The sequence below is a fragment of the Python bivittatus genome, unplaced genomic scaffold (genome assembly GCF_059951505.1).
Source record: "Python bivittatus isolate LINGU-HERP-01145 unplaced genomic scaffold, Pbiv_v1 ctg000690_np1212, whole genome shotgun sequence".
Taxonomy (NCBI): Eukaryota; Metazoa; Chordata; class Lepidosauria; order Squamata; family Pythonidae; genus Python; species Python bivittatus.
The window spans coordinates 20949888-20976799 of record NW_028277096.1 but is presented as its reverse complement, the minus strand read 5'-3'; the positions used below and the strand labels follow the sequence as shown (position 1 = coordinate 20976799).

Genomic DNA, 26912 nt, shown 5'->3' with positions numbered 1-26912 from the left:
CTTTTGACCTCCTTGATAGGTAGGAAAACCTAACCTCCTGTCCATTATTTTGTTCCATTAAAACTGCTGTTGGCTGTCTTTAATAGACTACTTCGCAGTTTCCTTGGTTATTAATACATTCAGAAGTGGTTATGCAACAGTGCTTTCCAGGAAGGCCGATGAAGTGCTGTACGTCTATGAGATAAGGAGCTGGTTTCAACTTTTCTTGGAGGAATCCTCTGAGAATGGACTCAGAAAAGGAGGCTCTTCTTAGCAAGCCCTAAAGCTCCCAGTTGCCAACCTTGAGGGGAGGGGAAACATGGGTTGGAGTTACTCAAGCTGTGAGAACCTCTCATCCAGCTACACTTATAATAGTAATTATATTTTAGCAATAGGCTAATATTGCATTGTACAATTAGCCTATCTGTTTTCCATATATGATAAACCAGAAACTCATGTGTTTTTTAATATTTTTCTTTCATCACCTTAGTGGTGTGAAAGCTTTTGTATTTTAAAGAAGTTGTTTTAGCAAGCAAAATGCTTTGATTTCTGTGATGCATACCTAAATTTGTGAAATTTTGTACTAGATGTTCCTTTCCTTACTATTTCTACACTCTCCTCTTTAATGTGGATTATGCTGAAAGTTTTGATAACTTAATTGACTAGCATAGGGTTCAAAAGCTTTAAGCATGATTTGTTTTGCTTTGCTATGGTTGCAGGCATTTTCATTCTCTTTTTAAAGTATCAGTAGCTTCTAGAATTACTGAAGCACTATGCTAAAAATAACTGGGGGCAGTATACTATAGTGTTAGGCTTCGCATAATGAATGACATAATCTGTTTCAAATGAACATTCTTAGAAGATTATGGAATAGCAGTGGCAAAGTTCTGAAAAGGAATAATTATACCTTTTTAGACCTTGAAATTTTTTTGTGTTCTGGCTTTGCTTTGGAGCATGAAACTCTATTGCTGTTGCTGCAGGTATCTGGGTGCGTTAGAACTTCAGCAGTGGCTCCTTGCACAAGTCTGTATTGCCTGATTCATTTTAGAAATTGATTAATAGCAGTGATTTGAAAGCATTCTCTGTTCAGGGAACTGTTTACATCTTGGCTGCTTTTTCGCAGAATTCCTTCTGTTTGTAAACAGTTATAGTTTGGTAGACCAAGGGAATGCAGTGGATGTATTGTGCTTTGACCTCAGTAAAGCATTTGACAAAATCTCATCACATCCCTGTGGATAATATCCATACATGTGGGCAAGATGGCATTGTGGTCTGGTGGATATGCAGCTAGCTGAGTAGTGTGATACAGCAACCAAAAAGCCACTACAGACTTTGGGCTGCATTAATAACAGGATTGGGTTCAGATCATGGGAGGTAATAGTTCCATTGTATTCTGTACTAGTTAGACCACACTTGAAGTACTGAGCATTGCATTTGAAAGGAGAAGCTGGAAAGTATTCAGGAGAGAGCTACCAGAATAAGGGTTCAGGAAACCAAACCTTATGGGGAATTATTGAAGGATCTGGTCATCTTTTGCCTGCAAAAAAGGAAGATTTAGGGGAGATATCATAATGGTCAAATAACTAAAAAGGCTGTCGTGTGTAAGAAGAGACAGACCTATTATCTGTTTAACTTCACAGCAGAACACAGACCAACAGGTTGAAATGAAAGAGGTTTAGACTGACTAATAGGAGGATTTTCTTACTGGTAAGATCAGTTAAGCCGTTAGTCTGCTTAAAACAGCGAGGAATTCTGTTTTGTTTGAAATTTTAAAATGAGGATTATAGTAGATTCCTGGGGTTTGGACTGTCTGATTCTAGGTGCATGATCAGTTTGCAAGAGACAGTGACTGCTACTGGGCTTCAACTTCTTATGAAAGCTGAGGGAACATAGTAGAATATGCATAACAGTATCATGCAAAAGTAAATTGGTGGAAGTCGATGAGTTGTCTTTAAAAGAGGTTTGTTCAGTATTATTGAGAGATCTTTCAGAAATGTACATGGTTCAGTGGGACCTAATTTGAAAACCTTTGGATTAAAGGTTGAGTGTTGGATCTAGAAGTGTTTTCATTTGGAATCCCATACTGAAGGATCTGAAATGCAGACTCCTTCAGGAGGCTTCTCATCATTTATTTGGTGCTCTTGGCAAGCAGAATAGAGTCACTAGTATAGAATACCCCGGACCTTGCCTTTCCTCGAGAAAGCTTGGATTATGGTGCCAGCTGGCTGAATTGGCTGTCAGCATCAAGTCTGGCATAACCACTTATTATTTCTTTCTGCTCACTAGAACCTTTCCTCTGCTTTGCTTTTTGTTTTGAAAGGATTTTTTCCCCCAAGGTCAGAGTACTGGGTAAAGAATCTTGATGTCTCTCCTTTTACAGACAGCCATTTACCAGATGTAATATGAAAATTACCTCTTCAGTTGTGCAGCTGGTTCTTGGCTGTGGCATTATTTTTATCTTATGGCTTCCTTGAAGCCCTGACACATGTCTCTAGTGGTGGTGGAAGCTCAATTATTGTAATATCTCCCCTACAGGGATTAAAGTAGGACATCTACACTGCTTACAGCTCATTAGGAAAGCAACAGTGTGTGCTGATAGGTATAACAGCAGTTGTGTCACACATACACAGTGTCTCTCTTGCCCACCTTTTCTCAGCTTACAAAGAGGGCTATGTGTATTTTGTGCTGGTGATAAAATTGTGTGAGTAGAATAGATTTGTATCTGTTAGCACAATATACTTGAAAGACTAGATTTTGGAAATAGTACTGGCAGTCTTTGGTTTGGTTTTGTTTTGGTAGTGGGTTGAAGAGGGAAGCAAATAATATGGCTAACCAAAGAATGCGAAGAATAAGTCTGCCTGGGGCAGGAAAGAAGCTAGAACTCATTGGTAGAGTAATAAGTGCTTTGCAGTCCATCGTGGTATGAAATTGCTTGATGTTGTAGGTTTTGAATTTTGCTGTGTGTCTGTGTGTAAGCAATTGGGATGTGAAATATAAAGGCATATGTAAATCAAAAAACCTTGCAGCCTGCTACATACATGCACATATTTCTCTGGTTTCAGTCCTTTGAAAATAAGTTACAAGATCTTATACAGTAGTCTCTTTCTCAGCCTAATCATATCCTCAGTTATTCTTTGAGATTGATTAAGCTGAGAAAGACTACTGAATGAGAAATTGGGAAAAATATTTCTCCCTGTATAGTTGTCATGGAAATATAAATAAGCTAGCTAATGCAAATCTAGTCATACATTATATTATATTAAAGAGGTTACTGGCACAATACAAGTCTTTTTGGTGCTAAAAAACTTCAAAAGGCTTCTATAGAGAAGATGTTGGAGCAGGAGATGAGAAACTTCTTTGATTTAGGCTGCCTTATTCTCTTGAGAACTGTTTTTCTCTAAAATAGTTTAAATTTTCTGCTTTTTCCTAAATAAACTAGCTTCTCTTATGTTGAAGATTATATGAAAATCATGTTTCATTTTAGTTAACTGTTCATAGCACTTCAGATGACAAAAGAGGAAGCATTGGAGTGACTATTTAAGTTGCTAGCTGTTTGATATCTTTGTATCCTCTTATGTGCAATTTCCTTTTTTTATGGGGAAAATGGTAACATGTTAATGAAAATTCTTCCTTTGCCATCCAAACAACTGTCCTTGTATCTGTATGCTATATTTCTGTTCAAATATACTTCCTTTGTTTCTTGGCCTCTTAGGTCTTTTTATTAAACAGAAATTAAGGTATCATATTCTTTGGCAATTTATCTTGCTCATGTGAAGACATGTTTGCTTCACATTCTGTTCAAAGCATAGTAGTGCTTTTTGCGCAACTACTCTGCAGAATTTCTTTATTTGCTTTTATCTTTGTACTTGATATGCGTAGAAGCTGGAAAGGTTTCATCAGCTACACCTTCTAGGTTTTTGCCAAGTCAGCAGTAACTTGTCCATGGTATCATTACAGAACAGGGAAAATTAGTCAAAGATGGTAAAGGTGGATTTGGGGTGTGGTCATCTTGTTGTCAGAATAAGACTGACATGATCAGCTTCATTTAATACTTGGATTTTGTTTTCTGAATACAGGTAGTCCCTGGATTAAGAATGCCTGGTTTATGGATGACCCGTAGTTAAGAACGGAATCTATTGTAGCAGAATTCAAGTTAAATACACAATACTGCTTATACAGTATTACAAGTAGTCCTCGACTTACAATCATTCGTTTAATGACCATTCAAAGTTATGGTGCTGAAAAAAGTGACTTATGACCAGGCCTCGCATTTATGACTGACTCAGTGTCCCCACGGTCATGTGATCAAAATTTGGGCACTTGGCAGCCGGCATGTATTTGACAGTTGCAGTGTCCCAGGATCACATGATTGCCATCTGTGAACTTCCCAAGGGGCTTCCAACAGAGTCAATGTGGGAAGCCAGATTCGCTTAACAAACATGTGATTCACTTAACAACTGTGGCAAAAAAGGTTGTAAAATTGGGCTTGATTCACTTAATGACCACATTGCTTAGCAATGGAAGTTCCAGTCCCAATTGTGGTCATAAGTCGAGGACTATCTGTATACAATAATGCTGTTCTGGCTTACATACAAATTTGACTTAAGGACAGACCTTGGGAACAGAACTCGTTCTTAAACTGGGGACTACCTGTAGTATGTATATAAATAGTGTAATTTAATGTGTGATGTGAATGTGAACAAATTTTTTTGTTGTTGAAATTTGATATAATTTCCTGGATAAAAATAATAATTTTGGCTGTAATTCCAAACATCTATCATAGGAGGCAACAGGGTTTAACAAACATTGTTTCTGAATAAACACACTTCTTACTGCTCTGCATGACATGTCGCATTAATTAGGAATGCAGGGAGTAGAAGCCTTTATGGAATTCCCTTTCTTTGGGAACTTGGCACACCATCTTCTGGAAGCAGTGTAGGGCACTCTTATTTCAGGTTGCCTTTAGGTAGGAGAATGATTTAATTAAGAATTATCTTATCTTTGTTATTATAAGGCTCAAGAGTTCTTACCATCATGAAGTGCCTTTGATCAGGCTAGGCTTGTGAGCTACTTATAGCCTTGCTTGGGTAGATACTTGCTTCTGTATCCCATAGCCTAATAATGTTTCATTTAGATTGCTGAAGTCCATTATTTGTGGAGCTGCCCTTGTAGATAGTCCAGAAACTTCTCATGCAAAACACTGCAACAGAAAGTACTAGAAGGTGTTGCTATATTTAATTATACAAATTCTGCAAAGCCTTCACTGCTTCGCAGTCAGCTAGCTTCCATTCCCGGTACAGGGTACTAGTATTTATTTATTTTTCAAATATCTAAGGCTGCCTGATTCCATAATGATTCTGGCCAGCATACAATATTAAAAACAGTTGAAAATTCTATAACCAGCAGAAAAGAGAGACAGACATCCATGGGGAGCAATAACATCCTAACTGTCAACACCACATATGCCCCAAAGGGACCTGCCACATTCCATAGTTCAAAGCCAGAGGGAAGAGCCAGGTTTTCAAGGTTCCCTTCAATAAGGTCAGAACAGGCGATGCTGTTCCAGGGTGCAGGCTTTGGGCTAGGGACCGCAGTATCTCCCTATAAAGCCCTTCATGATTTGGAACCATAGTATCTGAAGGAGTGACTTATTCCGTTTGTTGCTAAGCAGCGGGTTAAGTGTTTGCCTAGGAGCAGGTGTTTTCAGTAGTAGGACCTTTATTTTGAAATACAGGTAGTCCCCAGTTTAAGAACGAGTTCCATTCCCAAAATTTGTCCTTAAGTCGAATTTGTATGTAAGCCAGAGCAGTAGTATTGTATAATACTGTATCAGTAGTATTGTGTATTTAACTTGAATCATTGTGTATTTAAGTCGAATTTTGCTGCAGTAGGTAGGCTCCGTTCTTAACTATGGGTCGCCCGTAAACCGGGCGTTCTTAACCTGGGGACTAGTATCCAGTGAACACACTAGGCATCTACTTAATCATTCTTCCATCATCAGGCAAAGACCTTTTTATTATCCTAGGCCTTTTAATATATTAGTATTTTAAATATATGTGTTTCATAGAAGCTTTTAATGTCTCAGATTTTATTGTATATTGCATTTTTAATTATTTTAATTCAAAAAAACATATTGGGATTTTAATTTGTTATGCATTGTCCTGGCAGAGCTCAGTTTTGAAAGGCAGCGTATAATTTTTTACAAAATTAGAAATAAATATTACTTGCCTCATCCTAAACTTTCAGCGAAGGCCAGAGCCATTCCACACATGGCTTCTTGAATATATTTTCCACTCAGGAAGTGATCTTGTGATGACTCAGCGTTTTGCTACACAATTTTTATGTGCAAAGTCTGTCTTAGTTTGCAAAATTAGTATCTGAAAAATTCCCTAAAATAAAACTTTGGCATAATTATCTTTTGTTCCTTAATCATGGAGAGCTGATGAGGTTGAATGCTCATTTTTTTGTTCTTACAGTGAGAACCGTTGAAACCAGTTGCCATTACAGCCTTGATGAATGAGGCTTGAGTTTCTCAGTTAGGAAACTGAAGCGCTCTTAAAACCTATTTCTGCAGCTGTGACTTTTATATTTCCAACAGCTTTACATTTCTTACTTTGAAAAACTGCCTGACTGGTGTATAATTTCAGTGGTAAAATTAAAAATGTCAGTTATTTCCAAATGCATTTTCTAGAGCTCAAGGCTTACTGTTGTGCAGATATTCTCATATTATGTGACTAGGTTATTAATTATCACTTTCTGCTGTAAACAAATATCATTTTTGTATCACTTCTTTAAACAAAATCTTTTAGTTTCCTGGTTTAGAGACTTAATGCTGTTTTTAAAAATCTATTTAAGATGGTTGTATGTAGTGTATTTTATTCATATTATCAATTCCTATTATCAGTATGAATTGATTTAACTCTTTTAGGATATTGCTTTTAATTTATGCATATGAAATGAAGGCTAAAAGCCTCATGGCATGCTATATACCCCAGTGACTTCCAAAAATGAAATTCTCTGGAAGAGTTGGATTTCCGTGATCCCAAAATGGTTTGGGATTTGTGGAAATTCAAATTCAACCCATTTGAAGGGTGCCTGTTTGTTAGAGAGCTGCTTTGCATACTTGTCTTCTATGCTATGGATGTTACTTTTAACTACATGGTTACTTTTTCTAGCTACAATCAACTACAAGTTATGGTTGGAAGTTTTCAGTCTTTAACCTTCATTTGCTATTTGTGATGGTAACAGTTCAATGTGATGCAAATCAATTGGTTTCAAAAGTAAAAGTCAGGAAGAGAAATGATCATTCAGTTCTTGAAAGAGTATTTGATCTCATTCTCTAGCATAGTAAGAAAATCTGGCAATGTTTGCCTGTGTCAGATTTGCCTTATACAAATATTGCAATTTTATAGTAGTTACACTGTAACAAATGATTACCTAATCACCCTTCCAAAGTGAAGAACCAGATTAAAGTTTGGTTGTTCTTTTAAATATAATCAAATGAAAATTTCCAGGTGTGTATGTTTGGAGAGCAGGATAGATTTAAATCTCTTCACAGAGAACTTTATGTGCTAATGAAGAATGTAGAAATTAAAGTACAAAGTGCAGTTTGGATTTTGCCTTATTTTATTATGGATGTTTGCTGTTGCTAAAAACACTTGCACTGTGTTTGCAAGTCAAGGGTGGAAGTAAATTGAAAGATTAGCATAATGTTCTCATCTTTTTCAAAATGTTTCCTTGATTTATTACTACTTGGTAGGTTGAATCAAACAGTCATTGTCTTGGTATACGTTTGAGGTTAGTAAAATGGAAAAAACAGTTTATTACTTCGCAATTTTAAAAATTTGCTGTAGCCTTTTATAAAAGAAGCTAAAGTATCTGAGACTGTTAAGCAGAATCTTAAAGATGATAGAGTAGTTGATGTATTAAAATACTATCAAATGAACTTTGTAGCATTCTAGCAGTTTTCTAACTATTTAAATAGTGGGTTCCTCTTTGTTTCTGCTAACTTAATTTTGCTTTTAGCAAAACAAATACAAAACCACAATTAATGTGTTCTGTCAGTGTTCAGCCATAAACAGGTGATGGCTATATTCCGGCTGTATCTTCAATTTATGTTGATCCAGTTGGTTCAGTAAGCCTAGTCCTGTACTGTATAAAATATAAAGCAGTACCTTTACAACATATTTGTTAACCACCAAGTTATTGTGCAAAGATAAAAAGTTTGAAGGCCAATCCATGAAGCTCAACGTTAGAAAGATGATTGTTAGAATAGAATAAGGATTGATATTAGTGAAATGACAAAAAATAATTTCAGTTACTGTAATAGGTTACTGTGTACAGTGGAACCTCGGTTCACGAACTTAATTGGTTCCGTGACTCTGGTTGCACCCCGAATTGGTCGCGACCCGAAGCAAATTTTCCCATAAGGTTCAATGTAATTACCGTTAATCTGTTCTGCCGTGGAGGACAGGGAGGCAGCTATTGCTTGGAGGGGGAGTCCCCCTCCCTACGACCACGTGTCAGGGGCGGAAAAATGGCCACGGACCACGTGTCAGGGGCGGAAAAATGGCCGCGGACCACGTGTCGGGGCGGAAAATGGCCGCGGACCACGTGTCGGGGGGGAAATGGCCGCGGACCACGTGTCGGGGGGGAAATGGCCGCAGACCACGTGTCAGGGGCGGAAAATGGCCGCGGACCACGTGTCAGGGGCGGAAAAATGGCCGTGGACCACGTGTCACGGGAGGGAAAATGGCCGCGGATCCTGTTCGTGACCCAATCCGACGTTCGCGAACGGAGGCAAAATTTTGCGTCCGGAGCTGTTCGTGACCCGAACTGGTCGTGAACAGAAGCGTTCGTGACCCGAGGCACCACTGTACTTGCAAATTTGAAGTTACAGAACTGGGGAAAACTAATGGCTATTGCCATGAGAACCCCAGCCAATTAAGTATTAATATTAATCTTTAAAATTTCTATTTTTTGTTCTTTGATGTTAAAGTTTGTCTACATGTTGTCTTACACTAAATCAAATCATTATTTCATCTAGCACAGGACAGTTTACTCTTACTCATTTGCCAGAGGATTACTTGAAATTCATAGAGAGATTATTCCATTCTTGTTACCTGAGATTCTTTTCATTTGGGAATATAATATGGTGTATTCTGTCTGTAAGTTCTAGGTTTTTGATACTGTGTATTCTGTAGGCTAGCTATTCAGTTTACAATCTAATGGGGAAAATGCTTAATCTTCATGGAAGTTGTGGCACTTTGTACCATTTCATGTGAAGCCTTGATTCTTTAAGTTTTGCTTGATACTTATTGTGCAGTGTGTGCCTTTGTATTATATTAGGATTTGTTCATTCATTTAGTATTTACAGAGACCAACTCTACTTGACTTTGACTAATCTCAAAAAGCTAAACAAAATTGGGATAGGAACAGTATCACCAAGAAATTGTAGACCAGTTATTTGAAATAGCATCTTGGAAGACGACAGTAGCAAGCCACTACTGTAATGAAGCAAGAACATTACATGGATATGTCTATTAAATAATCAGAAGCTGAGCTCAACTTGTAGGAGACTTTACATATGTAGGAGATATTAGGCAAGGGAGGAAAAATGTACATTTGACCCCACTGTTCACATTAATAGTTTTTTAAAAAGCCAATTTCACTGCTGCAGATTCTGTAGTCAGTTTTATTCACATTCCACAGGAAAGAAAATCCTTGATTGTTGACTGTAGTTTGAGTGGAATACTGAAATGAGAATTAGCATATGTGGCCAATCATAAACACTAACTGGCTGATTTCAACATATGCGCCTCCTCCCACATTGTGCTAAGTTGCTTGTTCTTTGAACTGAAACCATGTCATGAACCTGTCTAAGTGTGGTACATGTGCATATACAGAATAGGTACTAGGGCTAAACAGTCAGTAAAAGTAGCAAAGGTAGACTGACATGTTCTTAGTAACAAATGTTTTTTCTCTCCTCCATTTTTATAGCATAGTGGATGTGTGTTGAAATAAGTGTGGACCATTGCAGACTGCAGCTTATCTCTCTGTGCACGTATGACACACCCTTACCAGCTATGCATCAGTGAAACCTGGATTAACCAAGGACTGAGACTGAGTGGGCATCTATTTATGTTATCCTATTCTCAGTCGAAGACATTAAAAGTTGAGTCTGCATAACAGTGCCTTGCATTCAGTTTCATGCTCATGTTTCCCCAATCTGATGCCCTCCAGATGTGTTAGATTATACCTCCCAGCCACTATGAGGCTGATGGGAGTTGAAATCTAGTGCATATAGTGGGCACTCAGTTGGGGAAGGCTGTGCTAAACTCTGCAGCATTTGAAAAATCCATGTTTTTAACAGTGCAGGATAGGTTCTATGGGGAGTTGCAGGGAGGGGGTCTGGCAGGACATTTGCTAGTAGGCCGTTGTCAGCTGCTTTGGATGGACGGCTTTTTTTCCCTGTTGAGTTCAGATCTATTTTAGGCACCAGTTTGTGGTAGACTACCAGAGTTTTCAATTTAGTTAGGGGCTCCTTCCATTGCCTTAATCCTTCCCTAAGACTAAATACAATGTTTTAAGCCTTCCTGATTTATATTTAAGATTGTTTGACAGTAAATTGAATTCCATTGGCCCCAGAGCTGTCAGTCAGCCACACAGAGGTAACAAGTAACTTTCTGGTGCAGTGATATTTCTTTCAGTGACCCACCCAAGAGAAAGATTGTTAGGTCAATCTAGTCTTCTCCAGATACATTGGATTAGGGTTCCTGCTGAGGAAGAATGGTTTATAATAGTGCTGAACATACAGAACAGTGTGCAACAATATTGATAGTGCTGTCTTGTTTTTAATTAGGAAAAAGGTCATCTATTGGCTACATAGACTACAGTATTCTGCCACTTATTAAAACAACTGTTATCTATAAGCAAGTTGTCACTTGTTTCCCATTTAGCAACCCTTTTCTTTTTCCAGGACATCAGAATACATGATTAGTTGTTGTTTTGTAGCTTATCCCCTTTATACTGCACTGCAAGAAAAAACAGTGTAGTAAAAGAAAGCTTCAGGATTTGAGTTCTGTAAAATTCCCCTTCCCATGTTCGCTACAATAAAAACTGTTGTAAACTTTTATTTCCAAAAAGTTTCAAACATCTGACCCATTCTTTCAGATAATGATGTATTAAATCATTGCTTAAGGCATTTCTGAAAGTTCATTTCAACTTAATCTCATTAGGTCACTTCTGTGTCTTGAAGGTGAAATAATTCTGCCTTTTATTTTGCAACTTGGAGACTTTTTGCATCTGATCATTATTTTGTAGTTATGTTTGTCTCCTAATTCCTTTAATGGAGAGAGGTCTCTGCTCTCTGTGTTATATGTTGCTCTCCATTATTATTGAGACCCATGTACTCATCAGAGGATGAATAGATCCCCCTTCCCCCCACTCATTTTGCTTGTGTTCTCTGGATAATTATAGTTGGACAAAGGCTTCTTGAAATGCATTTTCCTACAGATAATCTAGCAGGCGAACAAGAGTTTAATAAAGAGCTTATGTAGGGCCAACTTCATTGCTTTCTTTCAAAAGGTTCATTTCTCTTGAAGATTAAATGAAACCTTTTTCAGTGTGGACAGTAGTCAAAAGATGGTGGCTGAATTGACCATTCAGTATTCCAGGATATAATTTCATGATTTGCACTGGACACATTATACTTGCAGAATGTTCCAGTCCTATTCATCTTAATGATGACCCTATATGAGAGGTTGTGGTTAATACTATGGAATGGTTTGCCGGGTCCCCCAGTGGGCCTGAAGCACAATAGAAGATTGAATGCAAGTGGTTTGAATTTACTGTTCAATTCTGAACACAAATAGTAGGAAGTTAATCTCACAGAGTTTAGAAAGACTTTCTAATACATCTGTTTATTCAACATTGCTCTTGTCCTCTTAATCCAACTCTTAGATGTTGGATGTTCTTTGCATATGGGGTCAGATCCCACTGGCCAGATATAAAAGTGAATATTTAGGCAATTTATTTTTATATTCAGTTTGGATGCAGTCCGACTCCAACTGATTCTGGTCGGTTCATAACAATGAATAACATGAAAACAGCAGAACACAAAAAATTAACCAAAACAAGTACAAAAATAATGACAAAATAATCATAAGATGGCAATCCAACAACAAGAAAACATAAAACATCACAAACGGGAATCCCATCCAGCCTACCCCAAGGCCTCAGTAAATAGCCAGATCTTTAAGGCTTTCTGGAATGTTACCAGGGTGGGTGCATACAGGTCTCGGGGAGACCTTATTCCGGAGGGCAGATGCTGCTGCAGAGAAGGTGCGCTTCCTGGGCCCTGAGTGATGATACTTTAATCAAGGAAATCCAGAGTGCGCCAACTCTTCCAGATTGCACCAGATGGGTAGAAGCCATGGAAGACAGGTTGTTGGGCCCTATGCCATTTATCTCCCGCTTCACTCTAGAAAGGCTTTAGGCAGTGTACAGAAGCTAAAAAATAATTTAAAAATAATAACGTTAATACATAATCCAATATTTCACATTTTTTTTGGTAAATAATCTGCAGACTCTAGGCAGTCTATGGCAGAGTCTTCAATACATGGGGCTGCCCTTCAGTTGCACCTGGAAGCTTCAATTAGTCCAGAATGCAGCAACATAGGCAATGATGGGCATGCCTTGGTATGCCCATGTAACACCTCTGCTTTGTGAGCTGTACTGGTTGCCAGTTTACTTCCGGGGGGCTGGTTGCTAACTATAAAGCCCTACATGGCACAGGGCCTGGTTACTTGAGGGACTGCCTATCCCCCATAGCATCTGCCGGGAGGGGGGTTAGTGCACTCTGGGTTCCTTCAGTTAAGCAGTGCCATTTATCAGGAACCTGGAAGCATGCCTTCTCTGTTGCAGCCCCTGCCCTATGGAATGAGGTTCCCCCCAAAATCCAAATGGCCCCACTTTGCTGGTGTTTTGAAGAGGCCTGAAGACCTGGCTCTTCACCCAGGCTCTTAGTGAGGATGATTGAAGCCTCCTTTTAACTTAGGTTGTTTTCTTTTGTTTCCACCCGGTTTGTTATTCTTCCATCTCTACCCTTTTTTGGTTTCTTGTTGTTTTTATTGTTTTCATGTTTTAAATCATTTGTAAACTGCCCCAGAATTACTGTGAGTCAGGTGGCATGTAAATTTAATAATTTTTTAAATTTATTTTTATTTATATATCAAATTTGTCACCACCCATCTCATTGAATGTCTGTGGGCGGTTTACAAAACAGTTAAAATAAATTAAAATTACAAAATTACAATAATAAATAGAAAATAAATAGATCCAAGAATAATTGGCAGTCACTCAGGGAGTGTCATCAAGGTGCTAGCCACCCCCCCCCAGGATTAGGTAAGGTGGTTATCACCCCACGCAAGCTGGCAGATAATAAACAATTAATAAATATAAATATAGAATAAAAACAAAAAGACAAACATGCACTTAATAGAAATCCCCCAGATGGCAATTGGAAACATTCAAGTCCTGGTTAAAAGCACCTGGAATAGGTGCCCTGATGGCTTTATGAAATTCCAGAAGGGAAGGGGCTGAAGGCAAGAAGTTCCAAAGTATAGGGCACTGTTTCTCAACCTTGGCAACTTGAAGATGTATGGACTTCAACTCCCAGAATTCCCCAGCCTGCTGCCTGGTCCATGTCCTCATCTTCCTATGATGCTTTTACCAATTTAACTCTAGTGATGATGGCTTGACATTAATCAGGCTCCAAAGGCGACATGGAATACCTGTATTTTTACAAGCTTCTGGAAAAGAAGGTAGGCTGTTCCAAAGTTGGGGAGCTCTCACAGAGAAAACCCGCTGTTAAGGTTAGGTATCAGGTAGTCAGAGTCTGTCTGGGAAAGGTGATCTTTTAAACAGGGCTTTAAAGATAACAACCACCACCTTCAATTGCATCTGAAACAAACTGGCAACCAGTGTAGCTCCCTCAGCAGTGGTGTAACATGGCAGTATGTTGTAACACTTCATTTGTACCTGCTGAAGTTTCTGGGTGGTTTTGAAAGGCATCCTTGTTAGAGGAAATTGTACTACTGTAGTGCAGTTGAGAGGCAGACAGGGGCATGAGTGATGGGCCTTTGTGTGTCTTGTGCCAGATAAAATCACAATTGTGCATTAGCTCAGCAGAGGCTCTCCTGGCCACAGTTTCCATCTGCTCCTCCAGTGAATATGAGCGATTTTATCCACAAAACGTTTGGTCAGTTAAGTGTAACACACACTGATAGACTGTTCTGGCCCATCCTTTTTTTATTATTATTATTAAATTTGGACTAGTGCAGTTGCCTGACGCTCTACAAACCAAGTGAGGTAGAGAAGCTCCCTGTTGCCCTATCAGCCTCGTAGCTCAGATTTGAGCTCATAACTGTGTGTGGTTGTACTTTTCATTTTTTCCCAGCGTTGCTCCTGGCATCTCTTCATCTGTGCTATTTTCAATAGCTTTTTAGAAAATCAAGAAACTGATTAGGATTGGTGGGCGGGGAGAGACCATTCAGGAATGTTCTTGTATAGCACCTTGTTCAGCTCTGTATTTCAGAGGTTAACTAAACATTTAACAGAAATACCTTTGAGATCCTTGGGAAATTTGGAAACCTCTGGATCCATCAAGTGCTCAGGTGGGCCATCTGTGTCACCTCATCTTCCTGAGGAACCTAGTGGATCCAGTCAACTAGAAGGTAGTTCATCACTTCCTTGTAACAATATGTTTCCATTTTTATTTGAATGTTCTCCTTTGCTCAGAGGCTCATAATCGTGTCTTGACTTAGTAGGCAGCCATCATCTGTGCTTTCACTCTAAATTCTTTGTGTCATTCAGGTGACTTGAAGGATAGTATCTCTTGGCACATCAGGATATGAAACATAGCATCTAAAGAAGTCTGTTGTGTTTTTGGGCCTGCTCCAAAACTCTCCAATAGTGAACATTCTCTTGTTCCCCCTTTATGCTGCAAAGGGAAGTCTTATCTCATACTGTGGTCTGCAGCAGGGCAAAACTGATGCTAGTCATAAGTTCATTGTGACCTGAGACTGTTTTTCTCTTCCACGATTCATAGAGAAATTGAAGGAGAGGATTTGTTTGCTGGTGGACATCCTGTCTTTTCAGAGTATTCAACCCTATTGCAGAAGATTTCTACAAGTGCCCTTGACCCTGACTACTAAACAACTCAGTGGTCAAATCACATTCTGTGGTTGAGGCTGTCTTTCCAGGGAGATTGCTGCATATCTCATATATTTAATAACTCTTCTTGTTGGCTAGTTTTTCTTCAAATAACCACTTAAAGTTTCTTAAATTAGTATTGATTTTAAGCACTAGCCTAGTAGCTGCTGGTGATGACAGATTTTATGTTCACAAGTACTCAGACTAATGGAAAAAGGGAGGAACAGTCTTTCTTGCCTCTGAGCCCAGTATGAAACAAGTTGGGCTGTTGGAGAAGTCACACATCTTCTGTTTGCAGCATGGAAATGCTATCTTCTGTCAATTCTTAACTGTAATATGCTTTGCTGAGTAGTAACTTTTCTGGTGTTATTTACAGGTTTATCTAAGGTGCTGTGAAGAAAAATAAATCTTAGAGAAAAGGAATGATTTGGACTGTATATCCCACTAATTATGGGAGTGTAGTGCTGATATTGTATTGTGTATAATGATTCCTAGTTTTCATGTCTTCTAGTGTTATGCTACTGTCCCACAACCAAGCTTTTCTTGTTGACAGTGCTTAAAGGGAATAATACTAAAACTGAAGATTGAATTGTAACCTAATTTTCTCATCAGGTTATATAGTAGTACTTGTCAGACTCTCTGCTTTCAGGGGTTTGTAAAAGATTTTGAGCAAGTTCTAGGATAAAAACTGGCCAGGCCTATATGGTATCATTGCTACCCTGCATGAACTGAGTGAATAGTCCACACTCTGAATGATTCTGTACATTGCAGAGACAGTTTATAGCTGTCTTTCAGGAAAGCTTGTCACAGAGGAACTAGGTTTGAAGACTAGTGATGTAAAATAACAGTCAGTTTCAATCTCTTGAAGTGATGTATATTTATTGTGTTTTTAAGACTCGGTTCAGTTACTGTTTATCTTTGGAGATAGACGATGTGGCAATGCCTGTATCATCTGCTTTAATTAGGAATTTGAAACTGCTAATTTGTAGCGAAATCAAATGACTTTAATGCTATTGTGCCCAGCTTGAACTTATGAAAGGGTTCTCTCTGGCTCAATGTACTTTTTCCAGAGGGAAAAACCTCACTGATCCTTGCCATTTGACCAATTTAATTATTGACCTAGGCTTCTGCCTTGTTAACTTTATGGAATGTTTTGAGCTACTTCTAATGTTACGTTTATGACTTGTGTTTCAAAAAAAATATGGGAAAGGCCGTGAAATAACTAAGGATGATTACAAGAAGAGTGTAACTTTTGCAACTTTTTACAAATACATTCACAATGGTTACTAGTTTGCAGAATCTATTACTAGCCTGCTGGAGTCTGGCAGCGGAAAAACAATATTCTAGGTCGCTGGGCACAGAAAGGGGTGCGGTAACCAAAAATTCAATATTTGATACTAGGTGTGAGTGTATGTATAGTAGTAGGATACTACTGTTGTTCCGTTGTTCGAACACTTGTATGAGCATTGGTGATGATGCATAGGCTCTGCTTTAATTACTTTTGGTTGCTTCATTGAGTGTGCTTTTTTTTTTTAACCCATGAATTCATGAATAGTAATATGTCAAGAGAACCTCCATATTAAAGGTAACCTACAATAGTCAAATCTAGGCTGTATTCTGTATGTTAAAACTTTTCTGTCAAAGAAAACTAGCATTAGAAGAGCCCTACTAAATCAAACTGTCCATGCAGTTAAACATCTCTTTTTCTATAGTGGCTAACTAGATGGCCTGTTAGCTGGGCTTGAAGGTGGTACAGGCAGTCCTCGCTTACTGGCCACTTGTTCAGCAACTGTTTGAAGTTGCAACAATGCTGATCAAATGGTACTTACGAGCGGTCCTTGAAGGTCCAGCCCCTGCAGTCATGTGATCGTGATTTGGGTGCTTGGCAACTGGCTTGCACTTACAATGGTTGCAGCGTCCTGTGGTCATGTGATCACCATTTGCGACCTTCCGTGCCGGCTTCCCACAAGCAAAGTCAATGGGGAAGCCAGCAGGGAAGGTTGTGAGTTGCTTTGGTAACTCCCTCCCTGGCCTTCCTGCTCTTGTGCCGTGCCGTCCATCCCCTGGCCTTCTGGCACTCATACCGCATTGTCCACCCCCCAGCCTTCCTGCACTCACATACCATCCACTCCTCCGGCTTTCCTGCACCTGCTCCATGCCATCCACTTCCTGGCTTTCCTGCAGTCATGCCCTGTCGCACTGTCCATCCCCGGTCTTCCTGCGCTTGTGTTGTCCTCTCCCCAGCCTTCCCACACTCGTGTGTGGTCTGCGCCAGGCCTCCCAAGCCCTCTTCCGGCCTTCCCCAACTCACGTGTGGCCTGCACCAGCCCTCCCAGGCCTCCCCAGCCTCCCGTACCCCCACGCTCCTTACCCGGGACTCCTGCTGCTTCCTGCTTAATGACCTACGAATCTTGGGGTTAAGACAACCAGAACTGCCGGGATTGTCATCGCTAAGTGATGTTGTCTCGTGGGGTCGCACTTTACGACTGCATCACTTAATGGCAATCCTGGTCCCAATTGCTGTCATAACCTGAGGACTACCTGTATTATTTGATTTATATGCCATCTTTCAACTCTGATGGATGCTTAAGGTACCTAACAAAATTTGGAAATCCAAACAGAGTACAAAGAATGAAATTGTGTCCCTTGCCTGAATACTACAGCTCTGTGTGACATACGCGTTATGGCAAACATTCATTTATATAGCTTAAGAGCATTGCTACTGATTGGATTTCAATAATTGTCAGTTTCTTCTCTTTCTCACCTGTATCCCCCATTGTATTTCTTAGCACAGGAAGTGAGAGAGAGAGAGAGAGAGAGAGAGAGAGAGAGAGAGAGAGAGAGAGAAAGTGAGTGAGCATGCCTACATAATAAAAAGTTAGTGATAAATACATTAAAGACACTCTCATTGATGATAGCTGAGATTCTTCCACTGAAACCAAAGGGCTCATTTCATCTTAGTAGTAACTATGAAAAAAAACTTGGGTCTTTGTCTCAAAGACCTTGTAGTCCAAAATTTAACAGTGGCTGAGAGATGTGCTCATATTTTACTGACATAGCAAATCCCTGACATCTCTGCTCAGACAGAAATATGATTTCTGTTTAAGAGCTGGAAAAGATGTCTGTTCTGAGACCATGGAGATTTGCTGTCTATCAGAAGGCCAGATAAGACTCCTTCATGTATTTATATTTCAGGTGGCTTTTGTGTACACTTAAATATAAGCTATTAAGATGGCTCTTACACCAGTAATAATGTTTATTGCACTTAGTAGTAGTGGCAGCACTCTTCTTAGCTGCTGTGAAAGAAAGCTTGATATTAATTTGGGTTTTTTAATCCCTGCAGATGAGGAAGATGGTGTGTGGGAAAATGGGCTTTCCTATGAATGTCGTACTCTGCTCTTCAAAGCAATTCACAACCTGGTGGAAAGATGTTTGATGAACCGGAACTTTGTGCGCATTGGGAAGTGGTTTGTGAAGCCTTATGAGAAAGATGAAAAACCTATAAATAAAAGGTAAGGTATCTTAGTGGATTTTTTCCTCCATTTTCTTTTTCCTTGTACCCTTTACTTGCAGGTTTAGAATAATATTTTTTTAGAAATAAATAGAAGAATAGGAAGTGGTCAACTGATTTTTCATTTAAGTGCAGATTTTACATCGCGATAGAACTGATTTTCATATGTCTGCAGCTTCCTAGAATAGAATCTGCCTCTACAGCTATTCCTATATAAAATCTTCCTTTAATTTTGCATGTTCTGGTATCAGTGAAGGCAGAGTTGCTTTTTTATCCTTTCCCTAGGCTGCTGTCAACTCAGAGTTATAGCTCTCACAGAGAAGAGATGTAAATAAATGACATACAAAAGTCTTTTATTAAAATACTTTTTGGAATCATGGCAGTAATGGCATGTAGCTATATTGGTCCATTAAAAAAAAAAATGGAAAAGGCCATTAGGATTGAATGAAAGTTCAACAGAATTTGAAAGCTGTTTTATGATTTAACTGAACTGGAAAAGAGATAAATACATCATTGTTACTTTTAGACTTAGGAACATAGGTGCTTACTTGTCTTCCATTGTACATTATGTGTGACCTTCACTAGCTCTGTTTTAAAGTCAGCAATAATTGACTGTATGGATTCTTGTATCTGCTCAGGGTATTTTTCTTTGTTTTGGAAAATATAGAAGGTAATTTGTATTTTGAAAATGGGATGTTCTGCATGCCTTCAGAATGTTCCTGATGGAAACTCATTCAATTATTTCGTTAACGAATCAGTTCCCATAATTCTTACTGTAAATTGTTCAGCTGGAACTGTACATAAGTTGCTGAAGGTTCATTGGTTGTGAGTTCCTGATATGTGTTCAGTATTTTAGGATGAGCTCCTAAGAAGTTTTTGTGTAGGTATGGCAAAATGATCACTGTGAGAAATATGAAGCAGGTTTTGTCTGTGAGTTCACCTGCTCAGTATTAAAAATTTGTTGCATGTACACCTTTTATTTCATCAGAAGTTGTTAATAATGTCAGTTGTGGTGTTTTATGAAAATTCAGTTGTAGCCTGCGCTGATTTTAACCTGGCAAAGAAACACATAGTTACAATTTTCTTCAGAAAGAATTTTTAACCTATTTTCGTGTGGCATTCCTCAGTGTAGTTTAATTTGGCAGTGTCGAGTGTTGTTTGGATGTAGTAGTTGCTTTATGTCATTTAATTTCTGAAATTACATTTTTTGGTAGTTTTAGATGGATTAAGTTTTTTTTAACAGATAAATTATTGATTAAATGGGATCTCTATTTTAAGAAGTCAATAAAAAGAGATTTTTAAATAAAATTGATGATTTTATAGGTACTGCTGATATTAAGCATCTAGCATTGCCAGTGAGATAACTATTCAGTACTCTTTAGAAATATTTATATTATTCATAGTTTGGAAGTTAGCAGATGAAAAAATCTGGACTGACACAATAAGCAAAATATATGACAGATGGAGAGTCTGCAGGTACATTGGAAACCAGAGAAGAGCAACATTTGATCAGAACAAAGGCCCACCTCAACTAGCATTCTATATCCACAGACACCTGATGTTTCAGAGAGGAATCGATAAACAGCAAATAAGCACAATTTCACCCTCTTATCCACATTCCTCAGTAACAGGTTGAATATGGCATAGGACCCCTGAAGTTATAGCTGCCATGGCAAATAACCATTAAAACCCTTTTCCTTTAGGAGTTTGTTTAATCTCCTTTTAAAATCAACCAAGTTGATGGCCATCTCTACGTCCTGTGATGATGAATTCTATAGAATATCTATGGCCTGAGTTTAAAATGCTGAATTTTTTGCAAAACAATTGTACAGTATTAATTTTAAGAGTACTTAAAACTACCCTTGCCTTAAATATTCAGATAATAGTAAAGGAATCTGCTTTGCAGAGATGCTTAGATAACCCCTGGCAGGATTCAAATAATGTTGTGTTCCATTTGCAGTTCTGAAGAAAAGCAAATAAAACTAGAAAGCAAACTGCACAAGGGGGCATTTTCAGAAAACAAGGATATTTATTGGACAATCATGAAGAGGAATTCACTTAAATGATCGTCCAGATTCTACCTTAAATACTCCTGGCTTTTAACCTGGAATGCAGTGTAATGGAAAACAGCAGGTATATAGCTCAAACTCCAATCTGAGTGAAGGCGTCAGACAACACACACAAAAAGAACAGAGAGAACATTCCACTGGGCATGTGCTATAAGTAATTTGTCTTCTGCTCCCTTCATCTTAATGCAATAAATTCAGAAAATTGCAACAAAATGAGAACATTAGTAGCTGAAAACAGGGAAGAGAGACTTTGATTTTCTGATATTTTGATCAGTAACATCTCCATTCTGTTCTGTCTTAACCCTAAACAAAAGACGCCATAAACTCTGGGTATGGAAATAAACGCCTTTTACAAGTCCTATAAAAATACAGAGCAGCTCAGTGTTGATTGCTGTTACTGGTTTGAGTACAGGTTTTATCTGCTAACTTTAAGAGTAATGCTGATATCAAGCCAATATGGTCTGGGCAAGTTCTTAAGGAACTTTCAGGAAGTGATCCTTTGGATATTTTTGTTCCATATCGCTTAGGACTTTTGATTTGAAAATATTATGGTTGCTGGGAGAGAACATGGGGAATTGAGTGAGATACCACTCCTTTTTCTTGGACAAAGGCTACTTAATCACCTGCTTCCTAAACCTTTTTTGCTTGAGATGCCAAGGATATCTTTTTTTATTATTATTATTATTATTCTCAGTTTGTAAGTTTGAACTTGTGGTTAAAATGTAATTTCTTTGCTACAAAATGGATTTGCTCTGTATGCTGAGCTTGTATGAACATACAGCAGTCTCTTTCCTCTGCTCCCCAGGCTCTACTGGGAATAGGAGCCTGGAAAATGTTCCGCATCTTTAAATCTACAGCATAAAATTGTTTATTTTTAACAACCTCTGTGGCAGATTTTGCATGAGTACATAATTTTTTTTTTGTATGTGTATGAGATTCATCCGTTTGAATGCTTCTAGGCATGCGTTCTGCCAAAATATTTTTTAAAATAAGTTCTTTAAAACCATGCGTTGTTTGCATATTGGTTGCTTAAGGATAATTAAATTGTGTAAATTCAGATGAACATTTCCTAGAGGAAAGCATGGTTATATACTCCCTCTGTTGAAATAGAATATGGTGATCTCACCTTTAAAATGAATTGATGTAAAGTTTGCAATGATGATGATGATTAGGTAAAAGGTTTAATGAACGATTCACTGATCATTGAATGAGCAGAAATAATTAGACTGTTAAGTGTCTTTATACTTAGTCCTCACCCTTCATGTAGTCTGAGGAAATTATTGAAAAAAATATCCACAGTGAGAGTAAGTTTTCCTTAAGAATTTCTCTTGTAGCTTAATTTCAGCTACTTTTCTTGCACAGCAGCTCCAACTGAGAACTTTTGCTCCTTGGAGGCAATCTTAGTTTTATTTTTTCCCCAGAAAGATATGTGAAACTTAAAAAGAAGTAAAATGTGTACAGACTCGTTTTTATCGAAGGAATGTTTTGTGGAGGGGAGAAATCAAGACTCCTCTGTTTCTTTGCTATTTAATTAGATATTAAGGCCACCCTGCCCTACGGGAAAACTACAGTTGTCTTGCCTGAGCTGCTTCGAGTTCTACCTCCAGCTTGAAATTATCCTACTGTATGGAAAAAAATAATTGTATAAAAACAACTGTAAGCTATTAATTTTGAGAAGCATAGCTGTGTTAGCCTTTTGGAGCAAAACAAGATTTCATGGCACCTTAAATATTAACAAATGTATTAGGGCAACTTCAGATGTGCGAATTGTGCTTTTTTTTTTTTTAAAGTGCTACAAGCCCCTTCTGTAGTTAATCTATATGTGATAGTCTCTTTAAATGGAAGATGAGCTATAACATGGTGTTTCTTTAAAAATTTAAATGCATTTACTTCAAGTGAAATATCTTACTTTAGGGAAACATTTAAAAATGGTAGAGTGAAGTTTAATGGCACTCTACTTACAAGATTTGGTTGAAATTAAAGGCGGCTGCTTGTCATCACTACTTGATGGAATGGCTGTGCACCTGGAAATTGAAGAGAAATGCCTACAGCCATATACTTGCACAATTAGATTGGGTATAATTAGATTTGGAAATGGCAGAACTAAAAAATCCCTGTCTCCTCTCTATGAATATTTAGGCAAAATTGTCTCTCTTCAGCCATCTTTTTTTATGGTAGAAAGATGTACCCAACAATATTTAGAGACATTCTGTGATCAGTTATGATCGTAGACATTTAAAAGATTCCAGAGATAAGTCTGTTTAACACTAATCAACATAATGTTTATATATAATTAAGTATCAACATACAACATACAAATTGCTGAGATTTACTTAGATTTCATGGTAAACAAAGCTACTCAATTTCCCATCCAAATAACCCAAATTAAAATGTTTATTAATTTGCACCCCCATTCCCAGTTCCTTCTAAAGCAAGAGTTTTTCTTTATTTACAATTTATCTGCCAAAAAGTACTCACAATCCAATCTTTTCTGTCCCTTTAGACAATCACTGGGAAATGGCAAAGTTGCAGCTTAATAGAATTTGATATGTTTGACAATATACTAACATATAATAAAGCCAAGTGTGATGTGATCTAGGGTGTCAACCTCAAATATTTTCCCAATTCACACCCAGATCCTTCTCCAGCATTTAATCAATTTCATTTCAGTTAATTGCTACTTTCATAAATCATCATTTCCCCCATAAATTAAACTGAAGATAAAATAATGCATTATTCCATGTTTGAAAAGGGGTTCAACATACAGTACTTGATAAGTGCTGAGAGAATGGGACAGAGGAGATAGAAGAAAAATTGCAAGATGCAGAAGAAGGATAGAATGGAAGGAAGAGATAGATTGAACATTGGGATCAGAGAGTACTATGGGATAAAGCAAGGACTGGATATTGTGAAAGAGTCATAGAGTGCTTGAAGAGAGCACAGGGAAGGAGGCGACTAAACTGGGCGAGTACAAGTTTTGCTCTGCAGAGAATGTTTGTGTATTAACTGTTCATATATTAATCCCCCCAATCAAGGAAGTACGTTCTGTTGTGTCGTCATTCCTTAAAATTTTTCCAAATATGTTTGTTGAAAATGCTTCAGAATAAGACTTTGAATTGTTTAATGAAATATAATCCATTCAGAGATAAATTGTACAGAGCTATATTTGTGCAGAAGTAAGCTAGCAGAGCTTGTTGTAGGTCCATATGTACGTTGTCACAATTTAAAAGCACATGTGATTCTCTCTAAGCCCAAATCAAATATTTCAGTCCAACTTCTCTTGACTATTTTTTTAAAAAGTCTTCCATATATTTTTATATTATGTAAAAGATTTTTAGTTGTAGGTTTCTTTACATTTAAACATGCTAAATTGGGTATCAGTATAGCACAGTGGGAAACTTTTCTAGAAACGCTTATCATTGACCTGTGAATTATACTATACAAGAGATGAAACACTTGTATATTTTTGTGTTAATATTCTCAAACAGGTATTTTCCAACTTGTATAACAGAATCCTAAATGTAGTATAATATTAAATACTGCTTGAAAAAACATAAAATGATAATATCATATAGCCGTGTGTTATTCTGTTATATTAATTCAGTTATTAATATATTTTTGGAGATGCTAATTATTTTACTTTTACAGTTAGTGCTCAGTATATCTTTGATTAGAAATAAGAACAACTTAAGTTATGATACTCTCAATTTTAGATGATACCTAAGTTCCTACAGTAGTTAAAAGTAAATATATACTACTTGTAATCCTTCTGTCATTACATTCCTGAATTTTTTGCTGTCATGAGTTCATACATTTACTAAACTTTACACAGATTTAATGTAAGCTTAGAGATTAACACAGCATGAAACAATCCTCAAAGTATGCGTTTTTTCCCAGTACAAGATATATACTTTCATTGGTATATCTATCTTTTCAACTGTAGTAGCCCTTCAACAATATTTTCCAGAAGTAAATGTATTTAATTCTTACAGAACACTAATTAGAGATACTTAATCTAAGTACAGGTAGTCCTTGCTTAACAACCGCAATAGGGACCGGAAAATTGGCTGTTAAGGAGGGCAGTTATTAAGTAAGTCATGTGGCTGGACCCAATTTTGCAAGCATTTTTATGATGATCGTTAAGTGAATCACTGCAGTATTTAAGCGAATCACATGGTCATTAAGTGAATCCAGCTTCCCCAATGGACTTTTTTTTACTGGAATTTGCTTAATGACCATGTGATTTGCTTAAGGACTGTTATAAAAGGATTGTAAATCGCGATCACATGACCATGATGGGGGATGTTGCAATGATTTGCGATGGTCATAAGTGTGAGTATAGGTCATAAAGCACCTTTTCTGAGACTGTTGTATCTTTGAGCCATTGTTAAACAAACGGTCGTTAAGCGAGGACTACTTGTAAAGTTACTTAACCTACATGGGAGAAAATTGTGGTCTGCCACTGGTTGCCCACTGTATTTTGAGAATTGGAGCCATCTTGAATTCCATCTTTTGGTTATCTTTGTAATGTGCATATTTATAATTATTTATTTTATTTTATTTTATTTTATTGGATTTCTCCGCCGCCCATCTCCCCCACAATAAGGGACTCTGGGCAACTTACAAAAAACATTAAAACTATAAATACGTCTAGAACACATAAAACATCCAAAATTTAAAACAATGCTAAAGAAAGGAAGATCCAAGCAGATGGAAAATCAGGCTGTGGAGAGCTGGCCACTACGGGGCTAGCCATCCCCCTGCTTGAAGTATTCCCTCCCCATGCTTTAAGGTGTAAATTTTGTGGGCATGCATCACAGTTTTTCTAACAAATTGTAGTCATACAGGAGTTTGCATGAATGACTTTGTGCATGTTCATTTGGTGTAATAAACAATGCTGCCTCTGTATTATTTATTACTTTATTTATTTGATTTATATCCTCCCTTTCCTTCAGGGAGGCATACATAATACGGGTAGTCCTTGACTTACAACCATTCAAAGTTACAACAGCGCTGAAAAAAGTTACTTACGACCAGTTCTCACACTTAACAACCATTGCAGTGTCCCATGATCAAAATTCGGGTGCTTGGCAACCGGCATGTATTTATGATAGTTACAGCGTCCTAGGGTCATATGATCACCATTTGCGACCTTCCCAGGGGCTTCCAGCAAGCAAAGCCAATGGGGGAAGCTGGATTTGCTTAATGGCCATGGCAAAAAAGGACGCAAATCGGGCGCGGCTCAGTAACAGAAGTTTCAGTCCCAGTTATAGTCATAAGTTGAGGACTACCTGTACTCCAGTTTTTTCTCACAGCAACAAACCAGGGAGCTTGGTAGAGCTGAAAGAGATTTCACCGAAGTAACTTACTTACTTATTGATTAATTAAATTTGTATAGCTGCCCATCTCACAAATGTGACTTGGTGAACTTCCATGGTTTAGGCAGACTTGAACCTGGGTTTTCTCAGTTCTAATCCAGCATTTTAATCATTACACCATGCTGGCTCATGCTGTTGCCAATGTACTTAGTTTCCTGCCATTGTAAATCAGCTTCTACCGTCTTTACTCTGGACATGTTAGTTCTTCTTGGAAAGATGTGCAGTGTAAATACTTAGACATACGTCACAAAGCTGGTATCTTTTATTATAACATATTAGAATGACTTTTTTAAGCATTCAGACACCTCACTTTCTCCCAGGTTACTAATGCAGGCATGCTACTTGGACAAACTTTATTCTCTATCCTATATTTAAGTGTAAAGCTTAAACTCTGAGACCCTGCTATCACCGTAGAACAAATTAGCATTCATCAATTTTTGATACCTAGACACACATTCCCATTTTATATTCTGCACAAAACGCTAAGAGTAGCCAAATCCTCTCAATATAATTTCTTCTTTGCCCTGCCTCATGCCCTTTCCCCTAGTTTTCCTTCCAAAGTGCCTCAATATATTATTACTTAGGTTCAAGGGCAGCTATAAAGGGTTTTCCTCCATCACAACCCTTTGAGCAGAGCTAATTCTTTTTGCGTGTAATTTTACTTAGTTTCCATCTCAAAGTAATCTAGGATGAGGAATCAAGAAATTCCGGGCATATTCAAGCTGTCTGATCCTATGGAGGATTGATTAAAAAAACAACAAC

General features: G+C 37.9%; 1 protein-coding gene across 2 annotated transcripts in view; it reads left to right on the top strand.

Moving 5' to 3' along the window:
• MED13 (mediator complex subunit 13) overlaps window positions 1–26912 on the top strand; it is a 117459-nt gene that overhangs the window by 10258 nt on the left and 80289 nt on the right. For both annotated transcript variants that reach the window (XM_088152573.1, XM_088152571.1), the window contains exon 3: window positions 18536–18704. In XM_088152573.1, the coding sequence (XP_088008699.1) occupies window positions 18536–18704 (169 nt within the window). The remainder of the gene's footprint in view (window positions 1–18535; window positions 18705–26912) is intronic.